The 17,716-nt window shown below is 58.0% G+C and overlaps 2 protein-coding genes across 2 annotated transcripts in view; one reads left to right on the top strand and one right to left on the bottom strand.

The window, feature by feature from the left end:
• Positions 1–17,716, top strand: part of LOC110573273 (signal transducer and activator of transcription 5B) — an 871,639-nt gene that overhangs the window by 745,577 nt on the left and 108,346 nt on the right. The gene's annotated exons all lie outside the window — the stretch shown is intronic.
• On the bottom strand, positions 1,221–17,163 carry KCNH4 (potassium voltage-gated channel subfamily H member 4). The gene is made up of 16 exons (XM_021681693.1): positions 17,088–17,163; positions 14,979–15,212; positions 14,515–14,661; positions 14,261–14,388; positions 13,204–13,447; positions 12,722–12,879; positions 9,615–9,822; positions 8,371–8,565; positions 7,775–7,974; positions 5,974–6,223; positions 5,160–5,404; positions 4,475–4,513; positions 3,932–4,284; positions 3,540–3,646; positions 2,828–2,901; positions 1,221–1,616 (listed from the first exon to the last, which is right to left on the bottom strand). Exons 1-16 carry the CDS (start codon positions 17,161–17,163, stop codon positions 1,221–1,223), a joined length of 3,054 nt encoding a protein of 1,017 aa, XP_021537368.1.

The following is a 17,716-nucleotide window of genomic DNA, read 5'->3' on the forward strand; positions in this document are numbered from 1 at the left end:
TTTATTTGACAGAGAGAGAGACAGCCAGAGAGGGAACACAAGCAGGGGGAGTGGGAGAGGGAGAAGCAGGCTTCCCGCCGAGCAGGGAGCCCGATGCGGGGCTCGATCCCAGGACCCTGGGATCATGACCTGAGCCGAAGGCAGACGCTTAACGACTGAGCCACCCAGGCGCCCCTAAATTTAAAAATCTTAAAAAAAAAAAAAAAGACATTGCTGGGCCCAAAAAGCACCCGCTGGAACAGAGGAACCTGGGAGGACACTCTAAGGCAGGAACTGCAAACCCAAATACCTACAGAGACCAAAGAATTCAAATGAGAGAAGCTAGCTCAGTGTCAGATGATCTCGAGAGGCCCCATCTCAAGAGGACGATGGCCACTCAACACCATGTTGATTATTGCCAGGTGGAATGTTGGCCCAGGATTGCCAGAACTCCCCACATTTTTTTTTTAAGAGAAGCTGGAATATCTGGATATTTATGTGAACGCTCCTGATTTTTAGTGCTGGCAACTCATTCATATTTTGAAAAAAAAAAAAAAAAGCTGTGAGAATAGAAGAATACATATCTGGGGGGTCATCATCTGTTTCCTGTGTGGGCTGAGAGATGAGGTGAGCCCCTCCAGCCCGGGCTGGTAGTGGGAGGTCTAAGGACTCTTGGGTTGCTCAGATGCCAGCCATCTCAAACCTCATCCCTCTCAAGATGACATTGCTTCCAAGGTCTCCAGCAGAGCCCGGGGGACAGGGGGCTGGGACAGAAGGCCTCACGATATCACGAAGCTATCTCTGCAGTGGAATCTGCAATCTGTCCCTCTTGTCTTAGACACCAAGATCCTTCCTGCTCTTGCCTCTGCCTTCACTTCCTGCGCTGGATCTGGGACCCTCCCCCAGCCCCCGATGCTCCCCCATATCTACCTGCCTCCGGGTCCTGGGGAGAAAGCAGGACATGTCATCTGCCCGGCCTAATCGGCACTGCATTCCGTCTCATGCCTGTTGGGTTCCACAGCCTCAGGTGGCTCCCCTCACAGAGGGGAAGGACAGGGGAAGGTTTGGAAAAGGGAACAGGGTCAGAAGTGACCAGGCTTTGTAAAAAAGTCCAGAGAATGCAGAGCCAACCAGACCAGCTAGTGGCTGCTGACCTGAGGCAGGAGGCCAAGGGGCCCAGCCCCTCCCTGGAGGGCAGGCAGCAGTGCCCACCCCAGACAGGCCTGGGCCCAGGGCCTGGGTCAGTGGAACGCGTCTGGCCTGGACTGAAAGCTCTGCCGCATGAGGCTTGGGGTCGGAGGTGAGGCCTCTGGCACTGGGGAGGGTCCCAGAGACTCAGGCTCTGAGGGGTAGGGGGGTAGCACGGAGGGTCTCAGGTTGGGGGGCGTGGCCCCCATCTCTGCTGTCCCCACACTGGCCGGGCAGTGGACCTCAGCGAGAGTAGTATCCTGGAGGCTAGGCAGTGGTCCAGATAGACAGGGAGAGATGCACGGAGGCCTCAGCTGGGGACCAGGAGGGTCTGGGGGCCGAGCCGAGGCTACTGGGTGGCCCGGGGGACCTAGCCTGGCCTGTAGCAGGCCCATGATATGTCGAAGCTCCCGGCTCAGCTGAGACACTTCCTGATTGAGACGGGAGATCTGTTGAAAACATAACAAATTGTTCCCCAGGTGTCACAACAACCACCACTCTCCTAAATGCACCCGCCATACACAGTTCACAAAACTCTTTCCCAGCCGGAGAAAAAGGCAGGCAGGGCAGGGGTTATCTTTGTCAAGATGTAAACACTCAGCCTCTTTCCAAAAAGGATTTGGGACTGTGGCTATTGCAACACCCCCCTCCCCGACTTTTATAAGAGGCAGAAAAATGGGCCTCAAAGAGGCCACAAAGCTGGAGGTGACAGACCCAGGCTTAGTCTCAGGTGATCCCAACACACACGCTCAAGTGTGTCTATTCAGGGCTTTGCAAATTTCAGGGAGTACAGAATCAACTGAGAAACTTGTCAGAATGCAGATTCCTGGGCCCCACCCCAGACATTCCAAATTGGGTGAGGCTCAGGAGTCCCCATCTTAATGGTGCCGGCAGACACTCAAGTGTGGGAATCACCAAGCCTAGAACTGTGACCCAAGTGGGACTGGCCCTCCAGCTGGCTAAACCAGGGCCTGGTCCTGCCCGCATCCCCAGGGCCCACCCAGCCCAGGGGCTGCCCTCCTGGGATGCCTCCTATGTTTATCAGAACCCAGGGAAGGCCCACTCCCAAAGGGTTGGGCCTGGCAGCGCCCTGGTGACAGCTCAGAGATCCCCACGGAGGAGGCAGAGCCTTGCCATATAAGATCTGGGCTCTTCCTGACCAGGGTTCAGACACTAGGATCTAGCTCTCCCAGGGCTGAAGACCTCCCCCCTCCCTATCCTCTGGCCCCTACGTTCACTGAGCATCCACTTTCCAGGGCTGGGGTGAGGAAAAGGACTTGGTAGGGGGCAGGTCCCTAAAGGAGAGAACCCCACGGTGGTGGAGGGAGGAGAGGCTCTCTTCACAGGCGGGAGGACCTGAAGCAGCTACGAAGGAGCAGAAGGGGTCACTGAGTGCTTACAGTGGGCCAGGGACTGGCCAGGCATGGGTGTGCTCTTACCTCATCCTCAACGACTCTGGCAAAAAACATATCCTTTTCCCCATTTTTAGACGAGGAAATTGAAGTTCAGGGTTGTTGTGGGACTTGCGTAAGGTCACCCAGCTAGTGTGAATATGCGAACTCAGGACTCTGGGTCTAAAACCTGAAATGCTCTACTATGAGGCACATCTCCCAAGATGGTATTTTCCAAGGTTGGAGGGGAGGAGCCAGCCCCCACCCACCTCCTGGTTCAGCCTGCAGACCTTTTCCTTCATCTCCTCAGCCTCCGTGGCCAGTTCCTGGCTGGGCCTGGTACCTGCAGGCACAATGGGGTGAAGGGATGCAGGGTGAATGTGGGAGGCAGGAGTCCACAGCCTGGGCTGGGTGCCCTCCTGTTGCCGGGCAGGCAGAGAACAAGGGGAGAGGGAGCTCTGGGATCAGGATGATGGGAAACCCAGACTCTTCAAGCTGGTTTTAAGGCCCTATAACTTTCCCTGCCCCCTTCCCTCTACCCCTGCCCCAGCTCTATATGCAGAAGCTTCTCTTTAGCACCTAAACAAAATATGCTCTTCTCTCCTGCCTTTATGGCTTCCAGCAACTGCCTTGCTCCACCCCTCAAACTCCCGCCCAGCCTTTAAGACCCAGCACAAGTGTCCCCTCCTCTAAGAAGGAGAGTTAGGGGTGCCCTCTTCTCGTACCTCAAAGCGTTGTTCTTGTCTCAGTCATGGTACTTAACACCCTGTTTTGGAATCATTTATCCCAGGACACAGTTGTGTCCCCCACTGGATTGGGAGCTCACTAAGGATGTAGGCCAGGTCTGGTTTATCTGTGTACGCCCAGCACAGAGCCCAGCACAGGGTCAGCCCTTACTGCATGTGGAATGGATGGCTGAAGGGATGGGTGGATGGCGCATGAATGGATGACTGAGAGGTGAAGTCTGTGGCTGGCCCTTACCTGAAGGAGGGGCCTGTGAGCAGGGCCTAGGGTGCTCAGGCCTCCTGCTGAACCGAAATGTAGGGGCCTCCGCTGTGCTGCCAGAGTCCTCGATGCCATCCACTATCCTGGGATGGGGGCAGTGATCATCAGTCCCATGGGGAGAGGGCAAGGGCCAGAGCAGAGCAGGCAGAGGGTAACCGGGGACAGCAGTGCCAGGGAGATGGGGAGGAGCGGCGGTCAAAGAGGGGTGGGGTTGCAAGTGTGGTGGATCAGGAAGGGCGGATGGGCAGATGGGGCAGAGACAGGACGAGCACTGGACGAGCACTGGTTGGAATGCTGGGGACAGAGCCCAGAGAAGGTTCTAGAAGCCAGCAGGGGTATGGGGAAGGCAGGGGAGGCTGGCGTCTCACCGGGGACTGAGGTCCGGAGGTCCAAAGGTTCCCAGTGGGGGAATGAGAAGCTGGGGGAGCTTCCAGGCAGCAGAGCCCCTGGGGGGGCCATGAGGGGAGGGCCTGTGACCCCGGCCAGCCAAGGCAGGGGAAGGGGTTGGGGACAGGGAAGGGGAGGAGACAAGGGCTGAGAATGGGGGCAGCTCCTCGCCCAAGAGGCTGACCAGGGAGCCCCGGGGTCGTGCTGGGCTGAGGTTGGGCAGCAGGAGGGGCCGGCGGGGCCTAGAACCACCCCCAGACTCCACCCCAGTCTCAGCCTCCGTGATGGATGGCAGGGTCTTGTCTGAGGAGGAGCCGAGGCTTTCCGAGCGGGGCTGTGGGCAGAGGGCGGCTGATGTCAGGACAGTGAACAATAGGCCCCTTCATTAAGCTACAGCCTTCACTGGCAGATGCTGCTCGCCATCCCCCTCCCTTCTCCCGCAGCAAAGGAGCCAAGGAAAGGTGCCCTCAGCTCCCAGACTCTCCCCCATGTAACCTCAACCCTACCCAGGAAGGTGGTGTTACCTGGGAAAGGCGAGGAGACCGGGAAAAGCGGCTGAGGCCCTGTGGGGACACAGGGGGGTTCAAGGTGACTCACACCTCCCCCCTCCCCTGCTGCAGCACTTCCTAGTCCTCCCCATCAAAGCTGTGGGCTTTGAGAATGGGGGGCCTTTCTGTGGAACTGAGTCAGAGATCCCTCCAACTCCAACTCCAACTCAGAGACATCTGAGTGGCAAAGTCAATCCGAAAAGCGGTGAAAGACAAAGGCCCAGAGCCTAAGCCAAAATGGGCTCAGGACATATTTGGTGAGTGCAGAAGAGGAAACCCAGGGGATGATGCCCCAGTTCAGAGAGGGACTTGACAGAGGAGGAGCCCACGAGGGGTACTGTTTCCAAAGTGAGGGCCCTCTGAGGAGTCTGGAGTGAGGCTGAGGGGTGGCTGACAGGACATGATGGGTCAGAGGAGTTGGAAGTACAAGTGGTGAGAGATGGTCCATGGGGTTGGGTGATGGCCAATGGAGAAGGGTCAGGTGGGGATGGAAGATGTCAAGCATGGAAGGGACAATGGAAGTGGGTGCCTGGGATTGAGAAACGATTTTCTCAGGGTGGAAGGAGATGCGTGAGGCTCTCTCTCGGGCCGGGGGGGGGGGGCGGTCTGCTCTGAAGGAGGGGACCTTAGAGGAGATGGAGGCCATAGGGGGTCTACATACATTGGTGTCAGAGCCCTGGCGCAGGTTGAAGGTGAGGTCCCGGGGCAGGCCAGCCCGGAAGGCAGCCCCGTACTCAGGATAGAGCCTCAGGACCTCAGCCAGCCCTCGGCTGCTCAGCTGCTGCAGGCCACAGTAGGTCAGTGCCTTCACGTCAGCGCTGGTCTTCAGCACGTAGCTTGGGCCTGCCCCTGACCCAGGCTCCTGCCCCGGCTCAGGGATATCTGCCCCAATCAGGTCCCCCTTCCCTGTGGGTAAGGGATGGGGACAGTCAGCTGGGGCAGAGGGACCAAGAGGATATCAGCGGGAGGTGGTCAATGGATTTGACGGATGGTCAGTGTGTTTGAAGTGTGGTCGAAGATGGACCAATCAATAGGATTGGTGGAAATAATCAATGGAGTTGGGAAAAAGTCAGTGAGAATGACAGATGAAGTTGGGAGACAGTCAATGGGGGATGTCAGTATAATCAATGGAATTGGATGATCAGTAAAGAATGGCCAGAGGGGTCAGTTAAAGGGTAAAGGTCAATGGGAAGGGTCAGTGGAGTTGGGAGATGGTGCAGTGGGGAAGGACCAGTTGAGTTGGGGGAGAGTTACTGGGGGAGGGTTGATGGGTTGATGGCCAATGGGATTAGGGGAGAGTCCGAGGGTATGGTGGAAAGGGGATGGTAGTAGGGTGAAGGAACCAGGAAAGAGGACTCCTCAGCAGGAATTCCACATATCCACTAGGGGTATCCCAGTCCCTAGATTCCTGGCCACACCGAAGGCCTCTGGGGCAAGGTTCCAGGGTAGGTAGTAGGTGGTGGTGGGATCCTCACCCAGGATGGCCAGCACCATGTTGTCTCGAAGCACCTCAAGCGAGCCGGAGCAGACGTAGTAGTGTGCCTGCAGGGCGTCCCCACGGCGCAACAGGTACTCGCCTGGAGCGCAGAACGAGGTCTTGATGTGCAGGGAGAGGGCCCGCAGGCAGCCCCTGCTCGCCGCTCTGAACAGCGGCAGCTGCAGGATCTCCCGATTCAGGTGCATAGCGATGTCAGCTCTCAGCTCGTCTGGGAAGTCACGCAGTAACTGCATAAGGGGCATAGGTCATTCTAGCCGTCCCCCTACAGCTGCTACTTGAGTTCTACAAATGTGCTGAGCTGTCTCCAAGGGGAGAGCTCCAACTTGCCCTTTGCTTCGAAGTGACCCCTTTCTGACCTTCAGGAAGACCCGTGTGTGTCAAACCTCAATTTTGCTTGTGTGTGGACCTCCCAACCCAAGTTCTGGAGCAGAGACTAGGTCTCTTCTTGTCTGTCCACTGCCCATGACTATGTGCAGTGGTCACTCACATGTCCTGGTTGCTCAACCCCACACAAGGACCAGCCCTGGTGGGTCAGCCTTTCAACCTAGAGGCAGGAAACTAGAAGTCAGCTCTGCCCCTAAATCCCTGTGGACCTTGGGCAATCCATTTGCTCTCTCTGGGCTTCTGTATCCTCGTCTGTAAAGATGCAGGGTTACACTAGGCCTTGAACATTACCAATGACTTTCAAGGAACCAAACTTAACGTTCACAGCGCCAACCTCATCTTATGGAGACCCCAGACCACTCTGGCTTGCTCACCTCTCCCTCTCCCCCATTTCCTCCCCAGGTTCCTCTTGTAACTTTCCATACTCTTCCTGCATCATGGCAACCAGCTCCATGACTTCCCTACTCCTGGTGAGCCCGGAGCCCTGCATATGGATCTAGACCTGTGTTTTCATCTACCCATGGAGCAGCCTCCACCTGGATCTCCCACAAGCACCACACCGTCATCCTGGTCATTTTCACCCCAAAGTCCAACTTTCCTCCTGCGATGCCTCCATCACACCCCTTTGCCCAAACCAGGAACCTGGGACTCATTCTGAGCTCCTCTCCTGCAACCAGCTGAGCACCGGGTCCCATGGCTCCTATTCTCAGAAACACCTCCTAGAGCCCCAGGCCACTCACCAACCTAAAAGTTTTGCAGGCTAAAATCTAAATTCAAGACTGTCCATGAGCTGGGCTGGCCCGCCTCCCCAGCCCTGTCTCTTGCACTCCTGTCTCCCTCCTCCCTCCACAGCACTCACACACCCGTTCCTGAAGGCTCACTGAAGGACTTTCAGTTCCCTGAACTCGCCCTGCTTTTTTACGTCAACGTTTCCGGACCTCTGTTCCTAATAATGCTCTTTCTGCCTGGAATGGCCTCTGGTAGCAGGCTGATTTCCTTCTTGCCCTTCACAACGTCCCCTCTTCTGTGCCACCTTCCCTGACTCCTCCAGGCCTCCCTCCAGCAGAGTCCCAATCACTGCGTAATTATTTCTTTTACCTGCCCGCCTCCCTCACCCAACTGGTGTCTCCCTGAGGACAAGGGCTGAGTGTCATCATCTCTGAACTCCCTGTGTCCAGCACAGAGGCTGGCCCAAAGCAAGTGCTCAGGAAATGCGGGCTGAGGGGAGGATGGCATTAGCTGAGGCCTGAGCTCCCTTTCAGCTCCCGTATTCTAGCGCAAAGGGGAAGGGATGTGGATTTGGGGGGGGGTGCGCGCCCCCGCGAGCCGCCCCTCGCCTCCCGGGGCCCCGTCGGCCGCCACTCCTTCCCCACGGCGGGAGCCCCGCGCACTACCTCGTTGGCGTCGATGCCGCTGTTGACGGCCCACGTGGTCTGGAAGGACTCGAGCATGCGCTGCTTGAGCGGCCGCGGCAGGCGGTGCACGCGGATGAAGTCCTTGAGGTCCTTCATGCGGCTGTGGTAGAGCGAGCGGCGCGAGTACATGCGCTGGATGATGGCCGTCACGTTCCCGAACACCACGGCGTGCATCAGCGCTGCAGCGGCGGCAGCGGGCAGCCCGTGAGGGGCGCCCCCCCCTCCCCGCCTCCTCCCGCGCCCTCCGCGGCTCTGGGTTCCCGGGGAAGGAGGGGCAGGAGAGCCAGTAGGCTTGGGTAGGGGGGGCAGGGAGGGGCCAGACCTGATGCTCCTCTCCTGCCCCTCCCCCCCAGGTCATGAACTTGGGTTTCCCACCCCCTTCGCAAGAGGCTACGCCTTTTGTGTGGCATGCCCCCCAGGGCCAGCATGTAGTAGGTGCTGAGGAAACGGCTATGAATGAATGAATGAACGACTGTCTGGACGTGGGTGGACAGCTTGCCTTCTCTGAGCCCGTTTCCCCAGCTGCGCGCTGGGCTTAGCAGGGCCACCCCGGGGCTTGGCAGGCCCGGCCTCACCGCCTATGAGCATGGTGCAGATGGAGAAGATCTTCTCCGCGTCGGTGTTGGCACACACGTTGCCGAAGCCCACGCTGGTGAGGCTGCTCAGCGTGAAGTAGAGGGCAGCGATGTAGGCGCTGCGTCGCGACGGGCCGCCCGCAGAGCCATTGACGTAGGGCTCCTCCAGCCGCTTGCCCAGCTCGTGCAACCAGCCTGGGGGGTGGAGGGAGGCAAGGAGCAGCTGCATTGGGGGGGTGGGGTGGGGTAGAGCTGGCTTTCCCTGAGCTGCCTGCGCTTGACCTTGGGCAAGTATTTACAGAGGCGAGGGGAGGTTTGCACCCACAGGCACAGGAAATGTGAGGAGCAGCCTGGGCCTGGGCCTCCCCACAGTGAACTGGTTACAGTTGCAGTAACCAAGGCTAAGCTGCTGAGCTGCTGACTGTTTGAAGGGGGGGCTCTCTAATAGCTTATTGAGCACCCCTTGTGTACAGGGTGCTGGCGCTTGACCCGCCAGACATTCTCCCTGCCCTGGTGGAACTTAAGAGTCTGGAGGGGAAAGACACATGAAATAAATTGCAGGTGGGCAGTGAGCTACTCAAAGGGAAGTATAGGGTGTCCAGGAGCCATAATGGGTTAGGGAGAGCCAACCCAGTTGGGGGGGGGGGTGTGGTTCCTGAAGGGCTCCCTTAGGACAGAGGGTTTTAGTGGAGATTGCAAGGAATAGAAAAGTCACCTAGGGGAAGAAGGGAGGGAGAGGATTCCTGAGAGGAAAACATGTTCAAGGCCGTTGTGAGAAAGCAGTACAGCCCGGGGGGTGGAAGGAGGCCAGTGTGGCCGCAGCAGAGGGCGCAGGGGAGAAAGGGGAGCCAGGTGGGGAGAGAGAAGGCTGCAGGGCTATGCAGGGTGTGGACCAAGTGCAGACTTGATTTTGAGGGCATTGCGGAGCCCCTGACAGGGTCCAGGCAGGGTACTGCTCCCTCTGCCCCAAACACCCTCCCCACCATCAGAGTGTTTCCTGTACTGTTTTGATTGCCTGTCACTGGTCTGGCTCCCCTGCTAGGCTGTGAGGTCACCCGGTCCCACCCCTGGTCTTCAACTCAGTACTCCCACGCCTGACCGGGAAGGAGCTCAATGCACGTTTGTTGGATGGAGGGAAGAACGTGGGCTGGTGGGGGTGGTGCCGGGGGACGCATCCGCCTAGGGGCCAGTGTGGACAGGGCAGGCAGATGGGTGTCAGTGGAAGCCTGGCGCCGGTGGCTCACCGATGTCCCAGAGCAGCGGGTCATTGGCCTCCATCTCCCGGCGGCCGATGACGTACCAGACGCAGGCCATCCAGTGGGCGAGGAGTGCGAAGACGGACATGAGCAGTGTGAGCACCACAGCGCTGCACTGTGAGTAACGCTCCAGCTTCTGCAGCAGCCGCAGCAGCCGCAGCAGCCGCACGGTCTTCAGCAGGTGCACCAGCGAAGTCTGCGGGAGCACGGCGGGGGAGGCTGTCAGCGGGCCCACCTCCTCGGAGCCCCCAGGGCCCCTCCCAGCGCCTTGTCACCAGATGCCCGGGAGCCAGGGGAAGCTGCAGCAGGAACAACGGCCCTGCTGTCCTGAGAAAGTGACCAGGGAATGCAGCAGGGAGAGAATAATACCAACGCTAATAAAGGCTAACACTTACTCCGCGCGGACTGGCTTACTTATATAAGTACTCGCTCTGTGCGTCAGGCACTGGGCTAAGCATTTATAATCCTCATGAAAAAACTCACGCCTTCAGTTCAATTATCATCACTGTTCCCAGTTTGCAGATGAGTAAACTAAGGCTCAGAGAGGCTAGTGATTTGCTCAAGGTCACACACCAAGGAAACGATGGAGCTGGGCCTTCCCTCTGAGCAGCTACCCAAGTCCATTTTGTGCTGTGCTGCCTCTAGCACCGTAGGCTGGTGGAAAAGCAAGTCCTGGTCAGAGGTAAGGAGTGATCTCTGGTCCCTGCTTGACACCCCCAAAGTCCTAGGCACAATCAACTGTGGGCGAGAGCTGGTTGTCGGCGACGACAGCATCTGTGAAGGGAGCCATCCCTCGAGACACAGAGAAGCAAGGGAGAGTGGGACCAGACAAGAGGCCTGGGGACTGGGGAAGTTTAGGGGCTGTTCTCAGGGTGGGTCAGCTGCAGATGAGGGGGGCATGCTGGAATGTTGAGGGAAGGAGACCAGGAACTGAGGGAGCCTCAGCGCTGGGCTTTGAGGTCTTAGCCCCTGTGGGGCTGGGTGGGGGCTGATGGAGCTAGTGGTACCTCGTAAGCATCCTGTAAGTGTTACCAAAAATACCACTCTGACCTGTTTTCACTGTGGTCATTAATGCTTCAGTTAGCCCTCTGAATTTTAGAGAAGAGGAGCAGGTACTCTGGGTGGGGCAGCTTGGAAGCCAAGGCTGGGGGCTCTGGGGCAGGGCCTGGGGAACTTAATATGAAGGCCCTTCCGGAAGACTCTAGCATCATCCCCCGTAGTCTTGGCCCTACACGGCTCCTGAGCCACCTCCTGTCCTTTTCTCTAATTTTAGGTGAAGGAGCTGGAAAGGAGGTGGCCCTGCTTCCTCCACATGGACCGTCTCCAGGGCTTAACGCCTGCCCCCAGCTCCCAGAGTTTCTGCCTCCAGACTTGAATCCTTCAGGGGTGCCTCTAGTCACCTGCCCCTGCGCCTCACTCTCTTGGGGCCCTCCTCGCCTTCTCCTTGGACCAGAATGTCCCAGGCCTGGCTCCTTTCAGTCCACAGCTCTCTCCATGCCTATTCATCCTCTATCTTTGCTCTGCCTCCCTCCAGCCCAGCACTGCTCCTCATCTCCCCTTGTGCCACCTCATCCACTCGGGGGCCTTGTGTTCCTGGGAAGCAGGGTGGTGTGGTGGAAGGAGGGATAGACTAGGAGTCTGGAGACCTGGTTCCAATCTCTTGCCTGCTACTTCTAGCTCTGTGACCTGTGGCAAGCTGCTTAACCTCTTTGAGCCTTTGCGTCTACCTCTGAAAAAGAGAATCTGCCCAGAGGGGTTACTGTGAGACTCAAATAAGATGATGTGCATGAAAAGACTTAGTAAGTGAAAGGTGGCCCTGAAGGTACCAGAGGAGCGGGACCGCCTGGGAGGAGGGACAGGGGCCTCTCTGCAGCTCTCCCTCTCCCCAGGGACAGCTGTCTGCCTGCTGACACAGCCTGGGAGGCATGGGATGGGAGAGTGCGCTCACGGGGAGGGGTGGGTAGCTCTGCTCAGCGTGGCCGGAGCTCAGGGCAGACATACACACAGGCACGTGTGTGGGAGCGTGCACACCCGTGTGCGCAGCCAGGAGCAGAAGAGGCCCACAGCCCGTCGGCGGCTAGTTAAATCCGGCTGCGTGTAGGTGGTTTCCTGCTATAGCTGAGTGTGGCAGAGAGCGGAGCGCACAGGGAAACTGCTCTCCACCTCCCCACCCAACAGCCAAGGGAGTCTGGGGACACAGGGTGGGACTCCCTCACCCTGGACTTGAGAGAGCACCTGCTATCTGCTGGCTGGCTGCAGAGCTGACCACCCAAGGCACCTCCAGGCAGTCCCCGGGGAGATGGGAGGACCCAGGCCCTGGCACTCTCTGCCTCCAAACCCACCCCATAGCCTCCACCTCCGTGTCTTGGCTTACTATGCTCCCCCCAGATGCTCTCTCCCCATCCCCTGTCAGCCAAATCCTGCTCTCTGTTCTAGGGTCTAGCTCTGCTCTATCTCCTGCAGGAGTCCTTCCCAGACCACCTGGGCCTTTGTCCCAGCTGGGGCGCCTTGGCCTCCCAGGCACTGGCTAGATTTCAGATCATCAGATCATTTTCATGCATGCCCACTTTCCTGCCTGGAACTCCAAGATCAGCTAGCTCCGTGCCCAGCCCCTAGCAATACCTGGGCCCCATCTTCCTCTCCATTCACCTCTTCTGTTCCTGCTGTCCCCTCCAACAGTCCTGCCCCCTCACCAGCTTAGCTGCCTGGAGGCTGAATCCTTGTCCCTTTCCCCCACAGTGACCATGCTCCACACAGTGCTTTGCAGACAGCTAAATGCTCATCAGTTGTTTGTTAAATAAAAATGTGAAAAGTACCACTCATTTGGCATCAGACCAACGCCGCCTTGGTAGCCCTAGTTAGCTTTTCATTTGTTTCAGCTTCCCTCAGTGATTGTGAGCTGAGCTCCCCGAGAGCACAGACCCTCCCAGCTCCTTTTGAGCAGCTAGCACGGGGCTCGGCCCACAGCAGGGGCCTGATGACTACTTGCAGATGGATGGATGGGAAGGGCTGAGTCTGGGTTGGGGTTCCCTTAGTGCGAGATGTTGCGCTGAATTTGGGAGGCTGGGCTGCCAGGTGGGACAGGGGTCACTCACCACAGTGATGTTGAAGACATAAAGCAGGTCAAATGGCAGAGCAGCAATAAGGTCAACAAAGAACCAGGTGGCCAGGTAGTGAAGGCCAATGGAACGAGGAGCAGAGACCACCTGGCCGGACTGGGACACATAGGTGGTGCGGAAGTTCAGGATGATATCTGGGGGTGCAAGAGGCTGTTACCAGCGGGCTTCGTTACTAGGCTTACCAAGGAACTGAGTAAGCTGGGAATAAGCCTGAGACCCAGAATGGAGTTGGAGGCAGGAATGGGGAAGACAGATTGGGCTTCTGGCTGCTCTTTAGGGAGGAGTGGTCTAAAGGCTGAAGGGCTCGAGGCTCGGGGCATTTGGACCATTAGGACTTAAAGACCCAGAAATGGTTGGGCTCTGAATGCCTGGGTCCTGCGGGCTCAGGATGGAGCGAAGCTTGGATGAGTGGGTTCCCCCAGCCCACCCGCCAAGGTATGTGGGGCAGAGGGTCTGACCCAGGATGAAGAGCATCTCCACGGCGATGTCGCTGACAAGGGTGTGTCGGGAAGTGATGGGGGTGTCATCATCGCCCAAGAAGCAGACATTGTAGGGGACGGTGACCGCAACGTAGAAGGTGGCGAGGAGGATGAGGCCGTCCCACACGGCCTTGGGGACGCTGTAGTGGAGGAGGAGGCAGCGGGACCCCCCCACGGAGGCCACCTTGTACTCGGGCACTGATGGCTTTGGCTCAAACACGTTCTAGGGGGAGAGGGGTGGCGGTTGGGGACATTTAAGGGAAAGGGGAGCCAAAGCTTAGGGAAGGGAGAGGCAGCGGAGGGGGAATGGGGGGCGTGGACGCTGCAGGCATGACAACAAGAGGAGATAGAAGGTGCGGGAAAGGGGTTCATGGGCTGGCGCCTGACACTTCCTTCCTCTGCCAATCTACTGCTTGGGCCCCCTTTTGATCAATCATGTTTTGTGGGAGGTATTTATAAGGCTTGACCTTCACCCTGCTTGAGAAGGAGATTATGACAAATCAGGCAATGCCTTAGACCTCACCCACCCAGGGGTCACTAACTTCTCCCTCAAGTTTTGCTTGGAATCTGGGGTCCCTGTGGGGGATGGGGATATCCCAGAGATGGAGGCTGGCACAGCACACCCCATTCCCTGTAGCCCCCACAAACTACACAGAGAGTTGGAGAGTTGATCTCGTGGCTTTATCAGGGTCCTAGGGCTGGGTACCAGGACCCTAATGAGGGCTTTCTCCCTAGAACCACAGTTTGTGATTTCACCCCCCCCATGAGGTAACACTATCATTCAGAGGTAGGTGATGTAATTGCTGCTAGATCCCTGCCCTTATGACATCGTCAGAGTAATGTCAATCATAAGGAAGCAAGGGAGATGGGGTTGGAAGAAGATGTGAAGGCACATGGGACAAAACAGAGAGTCGCACATAAGAAATGGGTGGACAGAGGAACAAGCCACCGGAGGGAGATCAGACAGACAGGGAGACATTAGCAAGGGCGCCTCAGAATCACAGCTGGGAGATGTTGGGGTGGAGATAGGACTCACATTATTGGTTTTCATGCCTCCCTGGCGTCGGCGGCCAAAGTGGCCAGTCAGCCGGTGTAGGACAGTACGGCTCTGCCTCCTGGCAGATCGGAGTCTTGAGCCGGCTCCCCTCCTGCTAAGTGAGTTTTCTGTTGGGAAGAAGGGTGCAGAGATAAGTGGGGGCACATCCCATGAGACCGGGTAAGGAGATGTCTTGTGTGACCTTCAGCAAGAACCTCTGACCATTCATGCTTCCTCCCCAGACCTGCAGTTACCATGATTACTGTCCCCGTGGCCTCCTGGGGAGCCAACTCCTGGGCCTCCACTCTGAGTGATGTCCTTGAAGGAAAAGAGGAAAAGCACGACTTCTCCCATCTCATTCTTGATGGGCATCATGTCCAAGAGGCACCAAAAGGCCGAGCCTGTAGATGTGGAGAGACGGAAGGAGAGGGTGAGCAGCCCATGACACCCCTTTCCCCTTGATCACCCAAGGTTCTTGGGCATGGTCAAAGGGCTTGGCAAAGGTTTAGAGATGGAAAGAACCCCAGAGATTATGTCAGCTGACTCCTTCCCTTCCTGATTGGAGAAGCAAGGCCTAGAGAGGATCAGGGATGCACTAAGTGTCATAGTCAGCTTGTGGCAGTGTGGGGACCAGCACTCAGGCTTCCACTGTGCCAGGTGGACTCTGCGTATGGCCCAGGATCTGCGCAGGCCTGCAGGGTGGGCCAGGCCCCCTTACCATCCTTTCGGTAGAAGCAGATCTCAGCCCGGTGCTCCTGATGACCCTCCAGGGCCTTGTGCAGCCTCTGCAGGGCTGGCTCACTGGTCTCTGGACCATAGAGGAAATGGCAGCTGCAGGTTTTCTGCATGACCTCAGTGCGGCCGTAGCCTGTGAGCTCGCAGAATCCGTCAGAGCAGTAGACAATGGGAAAGCCCCGTGGGCCCTGTGCGTTGGCCAGCAGGAAGTTGCTGTCTGTGGGAAGAAGAGGTCAAGGTTAGGTCAAGGCCAGGAGGGGAGCTTAGCTTCAAGGTGGGCAGTACCTCCCCCAAGCTGTGGTCAGGGGTCACAGAGCCAGAAGGTTCCCAGGCTTCCATGTGATTCCTGGATCCCCTTTGGGCTATTCTGAAATGAGAGTAAGAAGAGACAGAGCAAAAGGACAAGGACTTAAGGATGGCCTAGAACCGGGACAGGGACCAGTGGGGGGTTGAAGAAGGTCATGCGGTCCTTCCCCCTGCCTTCAAGCTGGTGAGCTATTACAGGGGAGCTATAGTAGTAAGGGCATGGACTCCAGAATGACACCTCTGCCACTTTCCCACTGTAACCTTGGACAAGGGTTAATGAGCTCTTCTGTGCCTCAGCTTTCTTATCTGCAAAGTGGGGCATAATATATCTTCCTCACATGACTGTTTGTGAAAGTGAGTTACCTGGGGAGAACAAAGCCTGGCACATATTAAGTGCTATACTGAGAAGTTAAAAACGACTCCCCCACGTTCCCACAGCTTTCAAAACACATGCATAGCCGCTATCCGGTCCTCCTATTAGAGAGTAGACAGGGCAGAGATTCTGGTGACATCACACCCATTTTATTGATAGGAAACCAGAAGATGGATATTATACAAACTCACAAATCTCCTCTGTTGGGGGAGGGAGACAGTGATTAGTAGAGTCCTCATTCTCTGCCTTCCAGGAAAGGTCTTCTTTTTAGCATCTCTTTAGGTAATTTCAGGGGGTCTTTCCCAGTGCTCAAAGTCTGACAGCATACTGGGCAAGGAAGTTTTTAATCCAGCAACCCCAGGAGTAGAAGCTGAGTTGGCTTCCTCTGGCTCCAATGGGTGGAAGCCACAGGGGGGCTCTGTGGGCCATCCAGGGGCAATCTCAGGAAGGGGCCTGAGACACAACCAGTGCTGGGTGCTAAGAGGGGTGAGTGTGTGGGGGTGGAGAGGCTGATGGGGACTGAAGGTGCCTGGGAAGCTCTGGGCCCTGGGCAGCAGCCTCCTTCTTCCATCCCAGGGCCCGTTGCCCCGGTGATGGGAGCTATGGAAACAAGGGAGGTGTCTGTGGGGGGAGAGTGGGGAGGCGGCTAGGGCTCCGGCGGCTCGGTTTCCGCCCGCGGGTATCGCTCCCCCCACTTTCCAGATACTGGTCAGGGTGCCCGAAGGGGGCAGGGGGAGATCTCTCTGCTCCAAAGTAGGGAAAGAAAGGCGGGAGAAGAGGCTGGGAAGGAGGAGTGTGGCTGTCCAAGGTGCTGAACCTGGAATCCAAACTGGGGGTGGGCGAGCAGAGTTCCCTCCGTCACACGGACCACCCCCCTACGCCTGCCTCACCTCCCTCAGACACAAACGCGCCAAGATTTGGGGGCGCTTGACCTTAATCCAAGCTAGGTGCTGCTGAAGTCTGATCTTTTTCTTTCTTTCTTTTTTCTTTTTCTTTCTTTCTTTTTTTTTTTTTTCTGGGGGAAGGAGATGCTGGAGCCTTCTGGAAGTAGACTCCAGAGCGCCTGACCACTTCGTCCCACCTCTGCGTCTCGAATATCCCCACACACGCTCCCAACAGAGCTCTGCCTGGGAGCGGGCGGCTGCTAAGGCCTCTCCTCCGTTTTGCGGCTCAAAGAGCCTTTCCTGACTCCAGTCACACCCCTAACCTTGGCCCCCCGCACTCTTGGCCCTTTTCCCGCCTCCCTTCGCAGTGCACTCCCAGTCCTGTTCCTTTCCCGCAGCTTCGGGAGTTCCTAGACGGTCAACTCCACTCTTTCGGCCTCGGGTCTCACCACATCCAGTAGACCCGCGCCGGCGCCGAAGCCGACTTGGCCCCAGCTCGAACACCCAGCCCCAGCCTCGCCCCACTCACGCGTGCCGTCGAAGCGGGTGGCGATGGTGTCCAGAAAGGTGTTTTGCGGGGCCAGCAACCCCTTCATGACCGGCATGGCCTCGGGGCTGGGGTTTGAGGCGCGGCGCTGGGGGGCGTTCAGCGCCGCTGGGAGGGAGGGGGCGCGCTGCCGGCGGGGCCGGGGCGCCCCATGCGCCCGCCTGCCTCCTCCCCTCCTCTCGGCGCCGCCGCCGCCGCTGCCTCTCTGCTCTGAATCCCGCAGCTCTCGGCTCAGCTTGGCGCCGCCTCGGTCCCCCCACCTCCCCACGGGCCAAGTTCTTTCCCCCGGGCTCGGCCCGCGCCCGCCACGTGGCCCGCACGGGGAGGGGCCGCCAGCGACACCCTCATCCTTCTCCGCGGCCCTCCTCCCAGAGGGGAGCGGCCCACGCGTGTCTCTCGCAGAGAGAATTCGGGACACGCCCACCTGGAGCCGAGACCCAAGGGGTGGGGCGGGGCTTGAGTAGTAGACACGCCCTCTTCCCGGGGTGGCCACGCCCCCACGCGTGGTTCTCCGGCGACTCCTTGTGGCTCCGCCTTGCGGGTTTCCCCGCGCGCCGCCCACGCTGGGAATGGTGTTTGGTTCACAGTGCCGCCTGCTGGCCTTGGGATAT

The sequence above is a fragment of the Neomonachus schauinslandi genome, chromosome 15, assembly GCF_002201575.2.
Source record: "Neomonachus schauinslandi chromosome 15, ASM220157v2, whole genome shotgun sequence".
NCBI lineage: Eukaryota > Metazoa > Chordata > Mammalia > Carnivora > Phocidae > Neomonachus > Neomonachus schauinslandi.

Coding starts and splice junctions, on each gene's coding strand:
- KCNH4 (XM_021681693.1), bottom strand. CDS start 17,163: ATGCCGGTCATGAAGGGGTTGCTGGCCCCGCAAAACACCTTTCTGGAC. Junction 5,405..5,973: donor CATGGTGCTGGCCATCCTGG/GTGAGGATCCCA, acceptor CCTTACCCACAG/GGAAGGGGGACCTGATTGGG. Junction 2,902..3,539: donor CTCACAGGCCCCTCCTTCAG/GTAAGGGCCAGC, acceptor TTGTGCCTGCAG/GTACCAGGCCCAGCCAGGAA.